Source organism: Phycodurus eques, chromosome 1 (assembly GCF_024500275.1).
Source record: "Phycodurus eques isolate BA_2022a chromosome 1, UOR_Pequ_1.1, whole genome shotgun sequence".
Classification (NCBI taxonomy): Eukaryota; Metazoa; Chordata; class Actinopteri; order Syngnathiformes; family Syngnathidae; genus Phycodurus; species Phycodurus eques.
Genome location: NC_084525.1, coordinates 11534744 through 11555257, shown reverse-complemented (window position 1 = coordinate 11555257; position 20514 = coordinate 11534744). Strand labels below are relative to the sequence as shown.

The following is a 20514-nucleotide window of genomic DNA, read 5'->3' as shown; positions in this document are numbered from 1 at the left end:
TTTTTTAACGTGAGGATATAATATATGTGGGGTGTCCAAACATTTTCCTTAGGGGGCCACATAGAGGAAAATTGAAGGATGCAATGGCAACTTTGACCTTCTTCACCTTTTATTCATAAAACACTCAAAATCCAACCTATCAAGCAATTACGTAAATATTGTTTATATTAAATAGTTGTTTTTTTTTTTACTCCTATGTCACAGCTTTCTGATAAAGGTGATAAGGCAAGAAGTTGTACTTGCTTTCTCTGAACCTTTTGATGATGATATGGACCGTAGATGATGAAATCCCTAAATTCTTTGCAATTGTACGTTGAGGAAAACTGTTAACTTAAACTGTTCGACTATTTTCTAACGCACTTGTTCACAAAGAGGTGAACCTCGCCCATCTTTGCTTGTGTATGACTGAGCAATTCAGGGAAGCTCCTTTTATACCCAATCATGGCACCCACCTGTTCCCAATTAGCCTGTTCACCTGTGGGATGTTCCAAACAGGTGTTTGATGAGCATTCCTCAACTTTCTCAGTCTTTTTTGCCACCTGTCCCATCTTTTTTGGAACGTGTTGCAGCCATCAAATTCTAAGTAAATGATTATTTGCTAAAGACAATAAAGTTGATCAGTTTGAACATTAAATATCTTGTCTTTGTAGTGTATTCAATTAAATATAGGTTGAACATGATTTGCAAATCATTGTATTCTGTTTTTATTTGTTTAACACAACGTCCCAACTTCATTGGAATTGGGGTTGTAGTTTAGAGGATTTTTCAGGATGTTGGGGTTGCCCGTGGCTCTGTATCCCACTAGAATACATCTGCCCCTGCTCTAAGCAGCAGCTGAATCACATTTCCACATTCAGAACCAAAACAAGAGCAATCTGTATTAAACTGCCAATTTTTAAAACTGTTACTTGAGGATCATTAATGTAATATGTTCACAAATTGTACCATGAAACAGAGCAGAAATTGGAGCAAACCAATTTTGTTTCTGCAATTATGAAGAGAAATTTTTATACTTTTTTGACACCCACACTTTTCACGCTGCCCCCTGCCATTTATTTATTTTATATATTTTTTTACTCTTTTGCGGGCCATGCCAAATGATATTTTGAGTACAGTGGAACCTCGACAAAACGGACCCCAGTATAACAGATATAGGATAAAACGGACCGTCGGGACTGAACAATGTGTCCCAAAATAGTTTCCATTTGTCACTTAAACTGCTGTTGTTAGTTTCAGAATTGCCAGCTGTTTTTTTTTTTTTACTGGCACTGTGGCACAATGCAGGCAGAGAATGGGACTGATTTATGTGTCACATTTAAAAAAAAAATAAAAATAAAAAAAAAAATAGATCCAATTCCAATAGACGTGCCTCCCGTGCCAACGTGGTGACCATGTTAAATGTGGGGCATTGATGTTGGCCATGTCATTATGGACATATTTATTGTCTACTGTACATGGACTCTGAGCACGAGAGCGAGCCAGCGTGGCGACAATGTTAACTCTGAGGAATACAAACACAAGTCTCTGGAGTCTGGAACATGCTATTTGGGTACAGTCTTGCCTTTGGCAACGCATTTGGAACTAGGAAGCACACTAATTCCTTGCAGCTCATGAATGGGACTCGCCTATGATGAGTAGTGTATGTCAACAATGTCACCATGACCAAGCACACCGGCGTGGTATGTTTGGATAAAATGTGAAACTTTCAACCATTTTCAATCTTTTTTAAATACTTATTTAAAATAACTTTGTACTCTACTGGGCGTTTTAGGCCAGGAAGAAAACTACAAAACAATAATTTTGTACTGTACAGTAAAATGGGTACGTATCACCTAATAAAAAAAATTAAAAATACAAAAAAACGCTTCAACGTAACAGCAAATCAGCTACCTCGGGCGCCCCCTGCCCTGATTAGTCGAGACTATCGAGATTCCACTTATGTTACGGCCACTAAAAAAAATAGACTGTGGGCTGAAAATGGCCTCAGGGCTATAGTTTGGACACCCTTGCGATAGTTTCTAAGTACATTATACTTTAGATCAATGCCATTAGTCCCAAACAAGCTGCTAAGAACAGATGTTTGCTCTCTGCAGCAGCGCCGTCTCCAGTTCGCAGTCCATCGTCTTCATTCCTCAGGACGTGGTTCGTGCAAAAGAGATCATCGCCCACATCACCACCCTGAAGACGCAGGTCAATTATTATGCCGAGAGGCTCTCTAGAGCTGCGAAGGACCGGTCTGCTAGCGGACTGGAAAGGACACTTGCCATGCTGGCTGATAAGGTGTTTGATCGACGTGCTATTATTTGTTAGCACCCACGATGAAATGATAACATGACCACATCATATTTTGCCACTCAGACTCGACAGCTGGTTACAGTATGCGACTGCAAGTTGCTTGCTTCGGCCATTCAGGCCCTGAAAGCAGCACGGCCCGAGTACATCGCCTCAAAATCGTCTCCTTCTGCTGATTCAGATCAAGTAGTACTCCGCAATGACCAGGACACCCTACTTGCCAAGTGGAGCGGGAACAGCAGTCGATCGTCGCTACATGTAGACTGGCATGAGGAGGAGTGGGTGCGTGGCACAACAAAAAAAACACACATGCATTTCATTAGCAGTCTGTATATACAGGTATTCTTTTAACAAATTGATCAGTAAACACACATAGAAAAGCATATTGAAATGCATAATGAATTCCTCCCATCACAATGTTCAGTCAGTGTTTCCATTAGCCTTCTTTTTAATAGAAAAATCATTTTTTTACTCGTCATGGCCTTATTGAAGCTAGTTAAGTATTTATGTTACATAAAAATCCTGCTTAGTCTTCTGCTTTCTCAGGCTATGCTTTTCAAAGATATTCTCTTGGGATATTTTCTCATATGAGTGCAGTTTGTGGGCCAAATTAATCAGCCATCCACATTTTGACAAAACAATTGTGGTAGGCCCAGCCTTTAGGCGAAATTCGCCGTTTTGAACTGAAAATAGGCCATTTACGTGAATGGTATAGCTCCAATTAGTTTTTCCTGGGGAGGGTGGTCGCCGTCGCTGACGTCATAGGCTGTTTCGTACTCCTTGAATGCTGGCAGCTATATCCATTCCACACATCCACCATCCACACACAGATTTAATTGTGAATATTACTCCGCGGCGGACTAATATGCGGCCTGAGGTTCCGCTTGTGTGCTTGTGACCTGCTTTGGACAAGTAACAGGAGTTGACGAGACCAGGAAAAAAACTTCAGCTGCTTCTGCTGTTAAGAAGTAACGGTACTTTTACTTCATTACAATGATTTAAATGTTGCCCCAAATTCTCTGTGGGGGCCCGGGGGATCCCCCAGACACCCCCGACAATGGGTTTTTTTTGGTCAACTTTTTCATGCCTTTAGTGTTTGCATGTCTGATATAGATGTGAGTCATCTCTCCATTTTGCTTCGAGTTTAACCCCGAGGGGACATTTATGTAACTGAATGTTGCTCTTTGGATTCAAAGATGAGCAGGCAAATGCATGATATATTTGTCTGCCTCGTTACATGTGCTGTCAGGAGAAAGTGTGGCTGAATGTGGACAAGTCTCTGGAGTGCATCATCCAGCGTGTAGACAAACTGCTCCAGAAAGAAAGGAAGCCAGACGACGCCATTCAAGACAGAGTCCACACGGACCTGCAGAGTGCTTGCATTAAGAAGGGTAACACATGCCCACACAGACAGATATTACACTTAAAGGGGACATATTGTGGAAAATGTACTTTTTAATGGACCACTTCGGGGTGTACACCGCCTCTTGCCCAACGTCAGCTGGGATAGACTCGAGCTCACCCGTGACATGAAAAAAAGCATTATGGAAAATTTAAGGCTTGATGGACTTTTTAATTGCTTATATTTAAATAGTTGTCTCTGGAATGCCTACTATCAGATTTTGCTGACCCGCAGGACTAATCGGGAGAAATGTCCTGACCGGCTCTCCGTTTAAAGGGTCGAGCTCCCCCCTTATTTCCTCCCCCGGCCGGCACCAACGCCGTGAGCGCGAGGGGACGAGGAGCTGTTAAGCCGGTGTCGAGATGAATTCGCCTCAGCTTTGGGTTCGGTCATGCTTGCTCTTGGGTGTGACTGTTGCTCTCTCCTAGCAGTCCTTCCTTTTAAATTGGTCCAATCTCACTTCCTTTTTACACTCGCTCCGCCCTCGAGTTCGAGGTTGACTCTGGTAACTTGAATATTCGTCTTGTCCTTGAAGCCCAGTCGGGCTCAATGTTCTTTCCAAAGCCTTTTTTGTGTAGGTGAATTAGCACTATCAATAAGCCAATTAGTGCAAGTCTAATAATTGCGCCTACTGCTGCAATAATTACAGCTACCTTGCGTTGATTCCCTTTCTGTTGTTGTGTATCTTCTGGAATGAAAAAAGACCTAGAAGAGCCGCTACTGTTAAAGCTACACGTGTAGTTATTTCTCTGTGATGATGCCACCCGTATCTGAGTGGTGACTCTGAAGAGGCCGTCTTCCGTCACCACAACGGTGGTGCTGGCGTTGAGTTCTTGCCGGTGATTGTCTTCCCAGGTGACCTTAGATTTAGGGTAGCCTTCAGACTGACAGGTTAGCACAAGCTCACCCTCTTTTCCTGATTTAACAATGTCTTTGGTCACTTTTTTGAACGGTGCAGTCACTGATAACTTAATATCCTTATAGTCAGCTCCATTCGTTGTTCCTATTTTACATTGGTAGGTTCCCGTGTCATTAATACGAAGCCTGGTTACCTGCAACTTCGCCCAGCCATCTTCAATCTGTTTGATGAGCAGCCTGGTGCGACCTCGGAAGTCCGAATGCTGGGAGGAGTTCAACTCCTGTCCTTTTTCCATCTGGTACACTTCTCGAGACCGAGCCTGCGAGGTCCAGTGCCAAGACACCGTCAAGTCCTCGTAGGGATGCTGAGACAAGGGGAAGAATCTACAGCCCATTATCACACTTCCTCCCGACTCGGCCTTATAAGAGGTCTGCTCCGCAGTGGTGGTTAACATGACCTGAAGACATGGCTGGAACAGGACTTGCAACATAAAGATATTAATCCACTTCATTTATATTTATATGTTCCAGCAAACCATTATTTTTTACCTTTTTCTGCTTCCTTGGTTGGGGTATCTGGCTCTATCTTTTATGATTTGAATGTCTGTTAGGTTCGTGAAATCGGGCGAATATCCCTTTCAATGATCCAGTTGTCTTTCTACTTCGTCCATCCTGTGGGCCAGGTCAGTTGTTTCGGCTGCTAGAGTACTCATCCTTTCAGTTGTTTTCTCTGTAAATTCTTCCAAAGTGGTGAGAAAGGGTTTCTGTTCTATAAATGCGGTTCGATGTTGTAGCACGAGAGCTGTTATCTCCTCTTGTCCTTTTTGTACTATTTGTAGTGCGGTTAGCGTGAGTCTTAACGCTTCTGCCAGGTTTGACGCTTGTTCCTCTAAGTCAGTCGTGCGAGCACTTAGGGCATTCAGTTGATCCATTCCTTTCTTTCTTCTTTTTGCTGTGTGGGACTGTGCCTCTTTAGGGTTTTGCCACCAGTCAAGTAGCGTCGATTCTATTATACATATCCACCTCCACATAGGCCCCTCCCCTTTTAAGGGGTAGCTTTTATAATTCAATTGTCTTCAACCCAATTATTTCTTCTTTATCGTATAATTCCTGCAATTTGTCAACAACTTTCCCCCAATTACATTCTTTATATAACCTTTTGCCTTTCCAATCTAATTACACGATCTCCCGAGTCACGCACTTAATTTTCTTCTTTTAGTTTTATTTTATTTTCCTTTGACGAGGAATCTAACTCGTCGCTTGGCCTTTTCCACAGATGAAAGAGCTTTCTCTTAGATTTTTCTTCACTAACCTCACTCGTTGGTTTTAGGCTGTCTTCCTCTGCCTCCTGTGCCTCCTCCTTTTTTGGGGAGGATTTCCTCGCGTTTGGTTTCCGTCGTTTATTCTTTTTGGTCATTTCTGGCGTCCAATCCTCGTCTTCTTTCGAAGCGCTCTTCCTTGCTTCCATTACTTGCCCTATTTTCCTCCATCTCGGACTGTGGTATTTCTTGGGCCATTTTTCATTATACCTTGGGCATCCTCTTAGCGACTGATGCCCCTTACAACCAGGGTGGGGGCACCTTGTCTTCTTTTCCCCAAGGTTTTCTTTTAAACTATTAATCTCCTCTTCTGAATCGTCTAAGGCAGCCTCTATTGGCTCTTGCCAATTTCTTAATTTCGCTGTTGCCTCTTCTGCCAGCGTTAACAATTCTGTCCTTCTGCTTAATTCACTTAATACCCTCGTAGGGTTCCCTCTTAAATCTCTTTCCATTCCTCTGACATTTGTTCCTACTGACAACTCCATTCCTATGGAGTATATTCCTTCATAGGGTACCATGGCTACCCTAACTCTGACTTCCACCCAGCATTTCACTGCTGTTTGGCCTGGATCCTCCAGGTGCGGTGTCGCGGGACTCATCTGGAGTGTGGCCACCTTTTCTTTATACTCTAATTTTTTGGTAGCTACGTCCAACAGCGTAAGATGGGTATACAAGCCGTTTCCTCCCATTTCCCGGTCGTGTGAAATGTTGGGCAAGGAGATTATTGGGATATGTTCATTAGCTAGAATATTACCTATTATCACTTCCCAGGACGTTCCACTCCTTGAGGTGTACTGAGGATCCAATTGTACCTTAGTTGCTACTGGTACCGAGTGTTCTACTACTTTTGCCGGGCGTTCGTCTTCTGCCCACTCTGGCCAATTCATTTTAAGTAGATTCGATAGTCCCATATCTAGTTTCCTGTTATGTATCCCCTTTTTTGTTGGGGACATTAAGATGGGAGGTAACCAGCTTATTGGTGTCTCCGCTTTGGTTACTTGCCATCCCTCTGCTTTACCAGCTAATATCAATGCTCCTGTCTGGATTCTCCTCCAGCAATGGTCGCAATGTAGTAGTATTGCTCCATTCCACCAACATTCACAGTTTTTCTGTTCCTCGCTTCCTTGCGGGTTCCAATCCCATTGAGCATAGAATTTTAGCCTCGGCAAATCTCTTACGCTACATCTCTCACAAATGTAAGCGTCAAGTACCTTTGCTGGTCCCAATTCCTCCAAGGTCGGGGATCCTGCGGTCCAATTCCGATTCATCTCATGTCTCCTGTCCGCCCGTGATTCGGTTCTTCCGCAGGCCACGCAGTCTTGATTCACCTGGCGCCAACACAAACTCTCTATTCCTTCGTATAGATATCCTTTTTTAGCATTATCTAAAAGTTTCAATGCTCTTCCAGCCATTATTCCACTCGTAGTCCTCCGTGTGACCACAACACCTTTCATCATGGCTAACTTGACAAAAGGCGGAACTCCTTCTTCCATTTCAGTACTCATATTTTTCTTCTATTTCGGCTTCTAGCTGAATCGACTGGTATTGGTTTAAGCTGCTCTACCCCTTGGATCCCTCTCTCCTTGAGGCGCACTGTGTTTCTGTCCAATACTTCTTCTACGATGTCAGGATTTTCATATTTGGTCTTCACTGCTTGCTCGTCAGATGCACAATGTGACTTGACCCATACTCGCTGTCCCTTTTGTAATGGGCATTTCTCTTTCTGGGGACTTGTCTCTTCCTTCACTCTGCCAATGTCGAGGGCGACAAAGGGGCGTTGATTCACTTCCTCTGAGGGGGATGGCCTCCCAGTCCTGCTCCTCCCATTCAAGTCCTTAACTAATTCTACTAATCTTTCACTCCATTCTTTCCCATTAGCATTTTTTCCTAGCCAATTTTTAGCTAAACCAATGGTTCTTTCGGCTACACCATTAGCCTGGGGGGTGTAAGGCGGTGAATAAATTCTAGTTATTCCCCATTTTTGACACCACCTGTCCACCGCAGCGTTTTTGAAATGTGTTCCATTATCAGTCCTTAGCTCTTTTGGTATTCCTAGCCACATGCATCCCTCTTCTAATGTCTTTATCACACTTCTAGCATTAGCTTTCCGCACTGCTTTTAATCCAAAATGTCCTGACATCGAATCCACCAGCACGATTAGGTACTTCTCTCCTTTCGCGCCATTCACTCCCATGGGGCCTGCCACGTCCATGGAGACTGATGCCCATGGCACAGTGCTTTTGATAGTTAATCCTTCAGCTCGCTTTCCTCGGCGTCCTGCGTTGTATCTATTACACTGCTCGCAGTCCCGCAATACGGCTCGGACTTTTTTATCTGAGATCCAAAGTTCCAGTCTTTCCAGTTCTTTTCTTGTGGGTAAGGTACCTCCATGGCCTAGCGCTTCATGTACGGCCGTAGTAATCTCACGCACAAACTCGTCTGGGACCACTCTTCCTCCAGGGGTCTTGTCCCATCCGTCTGCTCCTACAACAACTAATCTCCTCTCTTGGACGTATCTATCAACTTCATCATTTCCTCTCCAATGGGCCCCGTCTTTGACGTGGGCTCTTTGGTGGACAACATCTATTTTCATATTTAACCTCAGCTCGGCTATTTTTTTCCATAATTCTGTATGGGCTACTGATTTGCCCTTCGCTCCTTCATATCCATTTTCTTCCCAAATGGACAGGTCTTCTTTCAGAGCTTGTGCACAATAGTGACTGTCCGTTACTATTTTCACTCGTCGCACGTGTAGCCTTACGGCTTCTAACAGTCCTTCTAATACTGCAGTAACTTCCCCGGCTTGGGCACTGCCAGGGGTTATGCCTTTGCGACGGCACTTTTCTTCTCCCTCCTGTCTAAGAATGAAGCCCCAGTGGGCAGACTGGTCTTCACCTTTTTTCGACCCATCAGTATAGAGAATCCATTCGTATGGTTTTTCAACTTTTACTTCTGGTTTCACTCGTTTCTTTGACGAGGGGTTTATTGGTCCTATTTCCAAATCGGGGTCCAGTAGGATATCTTCCCATCTCCCCCATCTCACATTGGTTGCCTTCGTGCTTTCGACGGTGTCTTTGCGTAAAAAACGATGGACTTGGCTTTGTGTGATGACTTTTATTCCTTGTCCCTGGGCCAAGTCCTTCAACGTACCCCAGTACCTGGCTAGGACTGCCAGTTCCCTTTCTTCCCGGGGAAACTTCTTCTCCACACTGCTCAGGGTATAAGTCCATAAAGTCACCAAGCCAGCTCCTTCGTTACTGACGCTCACCATAGCTGAGTCTTCATCACACTCCACTTTGGCAATCAATCTCGTTTCCAAACTCCTTGGTTCTAGTTGTACAGCTTTTCTCACTGCTTTCTTTAATTCTTCTAAGTTCTCTTGGTCCTTTGCTGACCAATCCCAGTTTTTAGACTTCTCTTCTTCTTCGGGATTTTTCCGCAGACGGGCATAAAGGGGCTTTGCATACTTTTGATAATGGGGGACATGATCCCGAACATAGTTACATAGTCCGAGTATCTTCTGTAATTCTTTTTCGGACGTTGGGGGTAGGATTTGTTCAATCTTCTGCCGATAAGCGTTCGAAAGTCCCAAGTCCTCTGACACTTGGAACCCCAAGTAATCCACTTGGAACCTTGCAAATTGGCATTTTTTCAGATTGAGTTTCAGTCCCGCTGCTGTCACTCTTCGAACTACAGATTGTAAGAGGTTCAAATGCTCTTCTTCTGTATCATTTGCGATAAATATATCGTCTATATAAATCGTGACTGGCAATCCTTCCAAAATGTCCATTACTGCTGATTGAAACACATTTGGGGAGTTTTTGTATCCCTGGGGTAGTCTCTGCCAGACGTATGATTTTCCTTTATGTGTAAATGCCGTCTTCCCTTGCGATGCTTTGGCAATTCTTAAGGAGAAAAATCCATTGGCCAGGTCGATGCATGTTTTATACTTTTTTACTCTCAGCGTTTTTAAGGACGCTTGGGGGTTTATGAGGCTGGCTCGATTAGCCACCGTTCGGCGGTTCAGAGCTTTAAAGTTGATAACTGGCCTCCATCCCCCTCCTACCGATTCAGGCTTTTTGACAGCCTGAATGGGGCTATTGGTTATTGGGTTTGGTTCTTCACGAATTATTTCAAGCGCCAATAATTCTTTCACTATCATTGCCATTTCAGCCACTGCCCCCGGGTTAAGAGGGTATTGTCTCACCGCCGGGTGCACTCCTCCACTTATTGTGTGGAGGTACTTCGTTCCTAGGTCTCCACAGTCATTTTTAAAGTGGGCTACGGAGGCTTCCTCCATTATTTCATTTAACTTATTCTTTCCTTCTGGCGACAAATTACATTCTTGAATTTGTTGGGTCTTTACTGCCGGGATATCTACTGGTTTATATCACTCATATTCTGGGATCATCTTGGTGGGTCCCACCCTCACTGTTGTTAATTTCAGTTTCTTCCATAATTTTCTCGCGGTTTGGCGTTTTTTTCCTAGGCTTATTCAGCCCTTCTAAATCCCGCAGTGTTAATAGGTTGTATGGTCCCATGATCCACACAATTCCTTTCCAAATTCCAACTGGCATTTCGGTAATAGAACCATCAGCTACTTTCACTCTTAGGTGTCCAATTTTTCTCAAGGTTTTACGGGTCATTGACACCTCGGCCCCGGTGTCCACCAGATAGGGCACTCCTTCCAGCTTTGCATAGAGCTCATCCCCTGTCCGATAGACTCCTTCCAGGGTGACCCGCGCCTCGGTTTCCATCACTTTTTGGGCCCCCCTGAGGCGGCAGCTTTGCGAGCCTCAAGATGGGCCTTCCTTTCTTCTGGTGTCATTTTAAGGAATTCTTCTTTTGGTATATACGCTCCAAATTCTTTCTTTTTCTCCGTTTGTTGTTGTCCTGCCTGGGAAACTGGTTTCTGACTTTCGTTTGTTCTTTGGGAAGACTGCGTCGCTCTCTGGTTTGACTGCTGGTTGTTCCCGCGCGAGCGGTAGTCAGTTGGTGCCGCTTTCCTCTTTTCGCCGTAGAATTTAGTCAGTCGATCCCACTGCTTAATGGACGCTTCAATTTTTTGGGCCGTGCTATCCGGTGCCATTTTCACGAAAGTTGCTTCATTTCCCATTTCTTTCACAATCATTCGTAGCGCTTTAACATATCTGCTTGGAGCTATGACCTGTTTTGTTTTATGCCATACATTTAATAATGTGACCCCTTGTTTGAGTTGTTCTCTAGCTCTTACTATGTGAGCTTCTTCGTCTTCATCTTCACCATCCACCCATCTCTCATAGACTTGTTGTGATGTTTCATTGGGTCCTATGGGATTGGCAATAATATATTGTAGCCCTATCTTCTTAGCTATTTCTCCTCCCGGAGCTTCTCTGACCATTGGCCACATCTCTATTAAATAGTCTTTGGCTGTTTCTTTCTGAGTCTTTGGCCGGACCAATTCCTTCAAAGCCCTAAATTCTTGCATATCTCTTTCCGTGCTGTTTGGTTGATACATGGAGTTGGTTCCAACCGTTGTCATTCCTAGCGGTATTATGTATTGGGAGGGCTGATGTGCAGGGTGAACAGGGGCTGTTATTGCCCCCGCGTCTTCCTCCAAGTCCTCTTCAGCTCTTAATTCAGTTTGCGCTCTTTGATATACCGCTTGTTTAAGTTTTCTGAGTAGCATATCATACATTATTGTCACGAAGCCTTCTCTGAAATTCTTTGTGAATTCCATATGTCCCACCAACGTATGATACGTTGGGGTTTGCAGAATATTTGCTGCTTCGCCATATGTGATTTTTACCTTTAAAGTCATGTTTTCATCCATTCTCTCTAGCCAGACAAATGGGTATAGATATTCTTTTTGCCCCGCTTCTGGTACGAAAGTTTTTCTTCCATCCTGAGTCTGGACAAATCCCAATTGTAAATCTCTGGCGAGTTTCTCTGAGGCTTTGTATATATTAAATATTGGTTGGGGGTTTTTCTTTCCTTTATGTGTTGGTCTGGTAACAACTTTGGGAGGCCGGTCCTCAGGATCCTTAGGAGCTGCTTCTGAAGTCAGTGATTCCAAATCCTCTTCCCTTCCTTCGGCTTCAGGTTCGACCCTGAGAGGTACACACACCCATTCTTCCTCCTCTTGGTCCCCCTCGTTTCCACTCCTTCCTTCGGGTGTCAACGGTTGTCCGAATGGTTCTATCTATTACGATTCGAGCGGCTCCGCTTTCCAAAGCTCTGTCAATGCCTCTTTCCAGCGCTTCGGTCATTTCTTCCACATACTGTGTTAGGTCTATTTCTGTCGTCCACTTCTCCCCCGGGACATGTACTATCATGTAGTAGGATGAATCTCCCCCACTGGTTATCACAACTGCTTTCGAGTCTGATCCTCTTTTTTGTAATTCTAGTTCTTTCTCTGTTATGTATTCTTCTCCTGCTGTAAGGTCTAACTCGGTCCAAAATGTTTTGCTATAGGGTCTCAGTCTCTTACTTGTGAATATCACCAGGGCATCTCCGCAAATGTCCCAAGGGCTCCCTACATGGTGGCATATAGTCACCCCATTTCCAGCTCTACATTTCTTGGTTTCCTTCGGCAAAGGTGGCAAAGATTCTGTTCTGATCAGAGGAGTCATCTGCCATGTCAACCTTGCCTTTCTGCTTTGTTCCTCATGGTACTCTTCCATTTGGGGAATAACGACCGTGTCCAGATCTACATCTGATGAGTCTTCTTCACTCAAGGTGTTGAGACCCGGCACTTTCTTTTTTTCCGCAAGCATTTTTATTCTCTGAACGTAATCTCGGTGTTCCTGGTATCTGGGCACTGCCCTTGCCCTTTCACCGTCCACCAGCTTACATTTTATCTCTGTTGTATTCGCCAGCATTTTTACTATGGGGTCTAACCCAACGCAGGTGCTGACCAATTCAACCACATTGTATCTTTCCATCATCCTTATCCACCACTCCATCCACTGGGGAGCTTCTCTACGACTGTAGTCTTCTCTAGGGTGGTCTACTATTATTGTCATTACTCCAGTTTCTTCTGCTGTCTCTGCTTTAAACTGGCCTTGTCCTTTAACGGCCCTCTTCACCGTTGTCGGGAGTTCCAAGGGTTGTATGGATGGATTTTCCGTTTCTACCATTCTCCTTACTCCGGGCGGCCATTCTTCCAAGCCCCCGTTATATAGCACGAGTCTTATTGGTATTTCATGTTGTCCTAGAGGTCGGGTCTTCGATTCCTCCACTGCCTCTCTTTTTTCTGAGGGGCCCGTGGTCTCGTCTTCTCCCGCATTCATAAACATTTCTTCTTAGCGTATTAACTTGGCCGTAGCCCGCTACTCTTCAGCGTATTAACTTGGCCGTAGCCCGCTTCTGTTGTAGGAGTGGAGCTGCCTATTTCCGACACCCCCCAGTAGCGCATAGGGTCATGGGCTCGTACTACAGCTCCTGGTTACTCAGCTCCGCTCTTCTAGCGTCGCCTCTACACACTTAGAATAATTAGCCGTGAGTGTTTCACCTGTCCCCATTGACTAACATTCTTTACTAAACGATGGGATGGTTACTCACTGCGTTCAGGGACCCACCCTGTTAATGTATGGTTCAGTCGAAGTCCAGTCTCATTTGAAGAAAAGGAAAAATAAATTTCAGTTCATCCTTGAAGAAAAACTGAAGTAGTTCTTGTCGGTGGAAAAATCAAAATCTGTCCATTTTTGAAGAAAAACCAAAGTGATTCTTGTTGGTTGAAAAATCAAAATCTGTCCACTTTTGAAGAAAAAACAAAGTAATTCTTGTTGGTAGAAAAATCAAAATCTGTCCACTTTTGAAGAAAAACCAAAGTGATTCTTGTTGGTAGAAAAATCAAAATCTGTCCATTTTCGAAGAAAAACCAAAGTGATTCTTGTTGGTAGAAAAATCAAAATCTGTCCAACATGGCTAAAAGGAAAGGTAAGGGAAAAGGGGACTTCGGCAAGGGAATACCAAAGTCGACTAACTGGGTTAAAGTGTCTCCTATTATGGAAAAAGGGCGATAAATGTTCACAGGTACGCCCCAGTAGGATAACAAGGAATAAGGGAAATGAGTCAAAAATGGAAATCTAACGTAACCTACACAAACGATGGGTATCCGCAGCCACCACGGGAAACCTAGATATCCTAGAGCATAGTTCAGACTCATAATCTAGTTCACCACTAGGTAGCTTTCGAAAGACTAGTACTAAAGTTAACCAGTGTCTTGGTTAGTCTCTCTTTCTCGGTTAGTTGGTTGGATACAGTTTAACCATAAGCCCTGTTTTTTCTAAACCGGTTGCTTATTCCATCCCCCAACTCAGCCCCTCCCTCTCTTGAGCGCCTCGCAGCACGCTCTAACAAACTTGCTATGAGTAGCTTCACGGCCGACCAGAGCAGCAGGTCGCCGATAATGTCCCTTCACTTTGAACGGCCTCTCCCACTCACTCTAGAGTGTGAGATATCCTGAGGGGGGCTGGTTGTCGTTTCTTAGACACGAAACAGTGCTATCTCCTTTGTTACGAGTACACTCTAGACCCGTACATAAGAGTCCTTTTTCATGAATCAATGTTCTTCAAAGATACTACTTTCGTGCCCGTTCAGGGTCGTCTGACATGAAATTTTGTCAACGAGTATCGCTTCCCAAGCCTTGTGCCCATTACTTTAGGAAGCCACTACTCGGGTTCTTTTTTGGGCTATTATCGATCCCGATTTTCCATAAAAATCGATAACATGCCCCACGTTGGGCGCCACATATCAGATTTCGCTTACCCGCAGGACTAATCGGGAGAAATGTCCTGACCGGCTCTCCGTTTAAAGGGTCGAGCTCCCCCGGCCGGCACCAACGCCGTGAGCGCGAGGGGACGAGGAGCTGTCAAGCCGGTGTCGAGATGAATTCGCCTAGGTGCGCTCACTGCCTTTAGTTTTACGGAGCCAATCCGGTCTGCCCTCACTAATCACCCCTTGATGAGTAACCGCACCGAGTGAAAGGATAATTAAAATGAGTACTCCGTTTTTACGGCAGCTCCATCCCTTATAAATCGTTGGCATTTGTTAAAGACCTAGTAAATTTAACAGTCCTTGTCAGGACCGTACGGATTGGTGTTGGTGTCGAGCCGAAGGCGATTTTGGATGAGTTACTCTTTTTTTAGGAATAGTAATACGACCCGGTGGTAGGGGTATCGTCGAAGTTCAATCACTTATAAGAGGTTGAGTGTTAAGGTCGAGATTAATTCTCATTTATAAGAATGACAAAGATAGAATAGAATTAAAGCAAGGTATTTATTTCAGTGATTACACAAGGTTAGATTGATAATATGACAGTATGGGTTTGCGATATATAATGAACAATAATAAGAATAATAAAAATAGAAAGAAATAGAAGTTGTTCAAAAGTAATAAATCACAAAATAAGTATTTACCTTTTTGAGTGAGCTTTTAAGGAGTGATCAAGTCCTACGGAGCCGTAACGCCAATTAATAATAAGATAATTTGGACATCAGAACACCTGAACAGCTGACTAGCCCTTTTTCCCTTATTCCGCGCAATGTCAATAGAGGTTCTACTAGTTACCTTATTATAATACACTTTTTTGTCTTACCCAATTAAATGAGAAGGAGATTCAAAAATGAAGTCCTCCTGCCAGCTTGTCCCTGAGCATTGCGAGGGGAAAAAAGAACGTGTGTCTCCCTATCTCGAGAGACTCAGGAGCCCCGTTTGTCCGTGTGAGGGATTTTTATAACCTCTGTTCCCGCCTTCAGCGTCCTAACTTTTTGACTTGAGTGGAAAGTACCTATTTTTCCCTTACTCATTCAGTGTCCTGACTTGACCTAAGTGGAAAGCACCTATCTCTCCATTACTCATCCAGTGTCCTGACATGATCCTAGTGGAAAGTACCCATTTCCCCCTTTTGCTCACCCAAAATAGGTTCACAGTAAATACTATTGACTACACACATAATACATCCATTCAATGACAAGCATATTTCATGTCTTGAACACAATCAATACACTTCATCACTTCTCATTAATCTCTTTAAGCATTCTGCAATACATGTTTATCAGTTAATATTTATACATTCATGTGAATACAATTCTCTCATGCATTTCAACAGGTCCGTGCTTACTTCGTAGAGCATTCGTGTGCTCCGTTGCCTGAGAGAGACAACCTTGCACAGGTCATAATCTTTGCATAAAAGCTGTTCCAAAGCTTTGTACATTAGTAATACAAAAATCAAAATAATATATAACAGCCTTATTAGGCTTGATGTACTTTTTATCACTGATTTCCAAAAGATCATCTAAATTATAACATCACAGAGAATCATTAAAATTATCTCAAGGATATAAAATCAAGCAATTGATTATATAAGCAGTTGACCTCAGTATGTGTTTGTTTACTTATGACAAGGGGTTTTAATAGTATTGATATACGTAAGAAGACTTATGCTTGACCTGGCGACTCTTTCCTTACGATCTAATTTGGTTTGTCGACCTCTGGTGGTTGAACCAGGAATTGAAACTGGGGCTAAGCTCAATCACATTAACCCAGCCACATATGCCAATTACAACCTTTTTGTACCATTGCTTATGTGTGTAGCCTGGCCGCCCACCCGACACTACCCACCCATTAAGTGTGAAATTACACAATCAAGTAAATGTCTTGGCAACTGCCCATTTTTTTAATTCCAAGCAAGCCATTCTAATTTACATAATACCGCCCCCACATCAGTATTGCCAATTTAGCAACGTTGTCACTATATTTAGCAACTTGTCCAATGCCTCAACCACTTTTCAATCAAGCAACTTGCAACAATTTTTTTTGTCGAGATTCTCGAAATGCCCATCAAGAGAGAGAGAGATAGATCGATTGACACTATTTATCCCATGAGAGATTGTCACAGTAGCAATATTCACCATTAAGCCAACAAAAAAGTAGGAGTACGTAAAAAGAGAAAAAAGCAATACAAACGCAGCATTTGAGGGGGACCCAGTGAATAGTAGCATATAATCTAAGCAGGAAGAAAAAGAGAGATTTAAGGTTGTTGCTTCTTGGGCCTTAGCAAATAATAAATAATAAAGTATAGATACAGTCCAATTTGCCACAGCAGTAGCCATAGAACTAGTGCTAGATTGGCAGCTAGGTTGAGCGAAGCTCTGCCACTTGCAGACAGTGACCTAAAACACTATATACATAAAAGCCAAATGGTAAGCAGAGCCGGCGTGAGTTTTGTTGGACGCACCGATTAGCATTAGCTAATAAAGTTATCAATGTTAGCTTCTGATAAGTGTTACATACCTAAATGTTCGCCAAAGTTGACAACATGGCGGCAAGGAGTATGGGTCTTTGGCGATGTGTCACCTGCATGTACCACATAGACAAATCTGAACACTAGTTGTCAAGTATAAGTAAGCGGCTTATTGATGAAGTGCTGCCTTCACGAGTGACTATAAAATCAATCGGGCTAAAGCGCAGTGGACGTGTTTTTACTACTGGACTAAAGACAGAGTTTCAACACCGCTGCGTTACAATCTGAAACGTATACGGTTCGTTGCAGGCAGGATTGCCGTATAGTCGCATTTAAGCTCCCCTGCGCCGGTTTACCTAATGAGGTGGCCAAAGGGAATGAAGGAATTTAATTGTCGTAGTGAAACTCGTGTCATAGATATGTACTCCAGACTACACACACTCAGAGTCAAATATTTCATGACTTTTTTTCAATATAGGTACATCTCAATAAATCAGAATTTAGTTGAAAAGTTTTTCTTCAGTACTCAGTGATTAAAAACCTGAAGTACTTTTCAGAGGGCAAATTCCAGCCCAATTTCTACTTTAAAAAACACTTTATTTCTGGAATTAATTCACTATTTCGTTTGATGTTATATTTTAGTTTCTCAATATGGGGGATTTTTTTATTTGCTATGTGCCATAATCATCAAAATAATACATATTTTAAATACGAAATACTTCACTCTTGAGTGTGTGCAATGTGCAGTGCATCTCTATCATTTCACTTTTTGAATTGAACTACCTAATAAAAGATATACACTATTCACGTGTGAGCATAATCGACATGTGCGTGAGCATTATTGACATGAACTCATGAATGCCAGTGACGTGTGCGAGCGAGGATGTGATTGACGTGCTCGTGTGAACGCATTTGAGTAGTCTTAATGAGAGTGTTTGAGTAGTCTTTATGAGAGCAAGACTCGTCCATATGAGAGTGTTTGAGTAGTCTTAATGAGTGTTCGAGTAGTCTTTATGAGAGCTAGACTCGTGCATATGAGAGTGTTTGAGTAGTGTTAATGAGAGTGTTTGAGTAGGCTATGAGAGCAAGACTCGTGTATGAGAGTGTTTGGGTAGTGTTAATGCGAGCAAGACTTGTGCGTATGAGTGTTTGAGTAGTCTTTATGAGAGCAAGACTCGTGCGTATGAGAGTGTTTGAGTAGTGTTGAGTATTTGAGTAGTCTTTATGAGAACAAGACTGGCGCGAATGAGTGTTTGAGTTGTGTTGATGAGAGCCTTTCAGTAGTTTGTATGTGTGTGTGAAAGCATTTGAATAGTAAGTGTGAGAGCTAATCCTGAATAATATCCCTAACGGCCCCTCATAAAAAAACAGCTTGATTTCAGTGAGACAAAAATTGTGATTTAAATGTCTTGTAATTCTTGATTCTTGGCATCATTCTTGTCTTTTGAAGAAAGTCTGTCACAGACATTTATTAAGACTGGGAACGGATTTAAAGTTTGAAGAAATTGAAAAATATGTCTCCTTTAAGTAATAAATTGGTTATGACAAAATCTCTGGCATCATTAACTTTCCCCCATGTGGCTGTGCAAAGGTGATGGAAAAAGACAAGCGTTCTGGATCAATCCAGGAAATCCATCGAAAGGGTTTCCATCATCGTCTTGCTCATCATCACCATTGCCTCCCCCATCATCATCATCATCCTCATCATCATCATCCTCTTTGCCTACCTTCTCATCTGTATGCCCTCCAAACCCTGAACAAGACAGCTGTAGGTTTATTACACTTGTGTGTGCTTGTTCTGCATCTGCAATATGCGTGTATCTATTCCCAAGTTTCCCTCACCTCATCCGAGTGCCCTCTTGAGCTGTTCTGGAATCTGTCACTGAGAGGTCACCTCTCTAGAGTGTTGCCAGATCTTCAGCCTTTCCCCAGTGAACCAGAGTCAATTGAAAAGACCTAAATTCTTAATTCTCAACACAGTACATACAGTATTTTCAAATACAGTCCTTGTACAGTTTGCACATGTACAGTGAAACCAAAGTTCAAACAATCCAACACTATTTGACTGTCGAATAAATATATTATTAAACATAGGAAATAATGCATAGTGTTTATTTTCAGGATTGTAGAACTTTTTTTTTTTTTTTTTTTTGGTTTACAGAAAAAAAAAAAACTTTAAAAAATCAAAAACAAACAAAACAACAAAATAGGCGATTAAAACACAGAGACACTTCCTGGTGCAAAAATTGACAAATCCGAACTGAACACTTCCCCGTTGATGTCTTGAATGAAACCCTGTGACAATTTTATGCCACTGTCCAGTCAACGAAGACCGACCGAGAGTGCAGCGTTGCCAGCCTGAGAGCTTGCATCAACTGTCACATATAAATATAATCAGAATCATCTTTATTTGCCAAGTATGTCCAAAATTAACACAAGGAATTTGTCTCCGGTAGTTGGAGCCGCTCTAGTACGACAACAGACAGTCAATTGACAGAGAACACTTTTGAGACATAAAGACATTGAGAAAAACATCCATTTTCTGAGCCGCTTCTCCTCACTAGGGTCGCGGGCGTGCTGGAGCCTATCCCAGCTGTCATCGGGCAGGAGGCGGGGTACACCCTGAACTGGTTGCCAGCCAATCGCAGGGCACATAGAAACAAACAACCATTCGCACTCACAGTCATGCCTACGGGCAATTTAGAGTCTCCAATTAATGCATGTTTTTGGGATGTGGGAGGAAACCGGAGTGCCCGGAGAAAACCCACGCAGGCACGGGGAGAACATGCAAACTCCACACAGGCGGGGACGGGGATTGAACCCCGCACCTCAGAACTGTGAGGCTGACGCTCTAACCAGTCGGCCACCGTGCCGCCTTGAGAAAAACAGTAAAAAAAATAAATAAATAAAAAATTGGCAGCATGTTGCAATGGCATTGTAGGTTAGCTGTTTAAGAAGAGGGGAAAAAGGTGTTGCAAGAGCTAGTGACCGGGATGTGGAGGTCTTGTCTTAGTTCTGGCAGCGTGCAAGTCCTCAAGGGTCGGTAGGGGGGGGTACCGGCAATCTTTTCAGCAGTTTTGATTGTCCGTTGCAGTCGGATTTTGTCCTTTTTGTAGCAGCACCAAACCAGACTGTGATGGAAGAAGACAGGACTGATTCGATGACCGCTGTGTAGAACTGCCTCAGCAGCTCCTGTGGCAGGCTGTGCTTTCTCAGAAGCCGCAGGAAGTACATGACATTATAAAATGAATTTATGTGTAATAATACCAACTGATTTTATTTTATTTTAGTACATGTGGTTGTTATTTAACATTGTCAAACTAGAAAATGTATATGCTGGAATACTGAATAGTGTTTACATTATCCTAGAAAGGTACGGGGTTGGAATAACTCTTCAAAGTCAAATCCTCAGGCGT

General features: G+C 43.1%; 1 protein-coding gene across 12 annotated transcripts in view; it reads left to right on the top strand.

The window, feature by feature from the left end:
- Positions 1-20514, top strand: part of LOC133402914 (inositol polyphosphate-4-phosphatase type I A-like) — a 68510-nt gene that overhangs the window by 27892 nt on the left and 20104 nt on the right. For 7 of the 12 annotated variants that reach the window (XM_061677277.1, XM_061677268.1, XM_061677239.1 and 4 more), the window contains 4 exons: positions 2094-2280; positions 2359-2574; positions 3542-3683; positions 18690-18866. In XM_061677277.1, the coding sequence (XP_061533261.1) occupies positions 2094-2280; positions 2359-2574; positions 3542-3683; positions 18690-18866 (722 nt within the window). The remainder of the gene's footprint in view (positions 1-2093; positions 2281-2358; positions 2575-3541; positions 3684-18689; positions 18867-20514) is intronic. The other 5 variants (XM_061677301.1, XM_061677293.1, XM_061677286.1 and 2 more) reach the window with 2 other exon arrangements.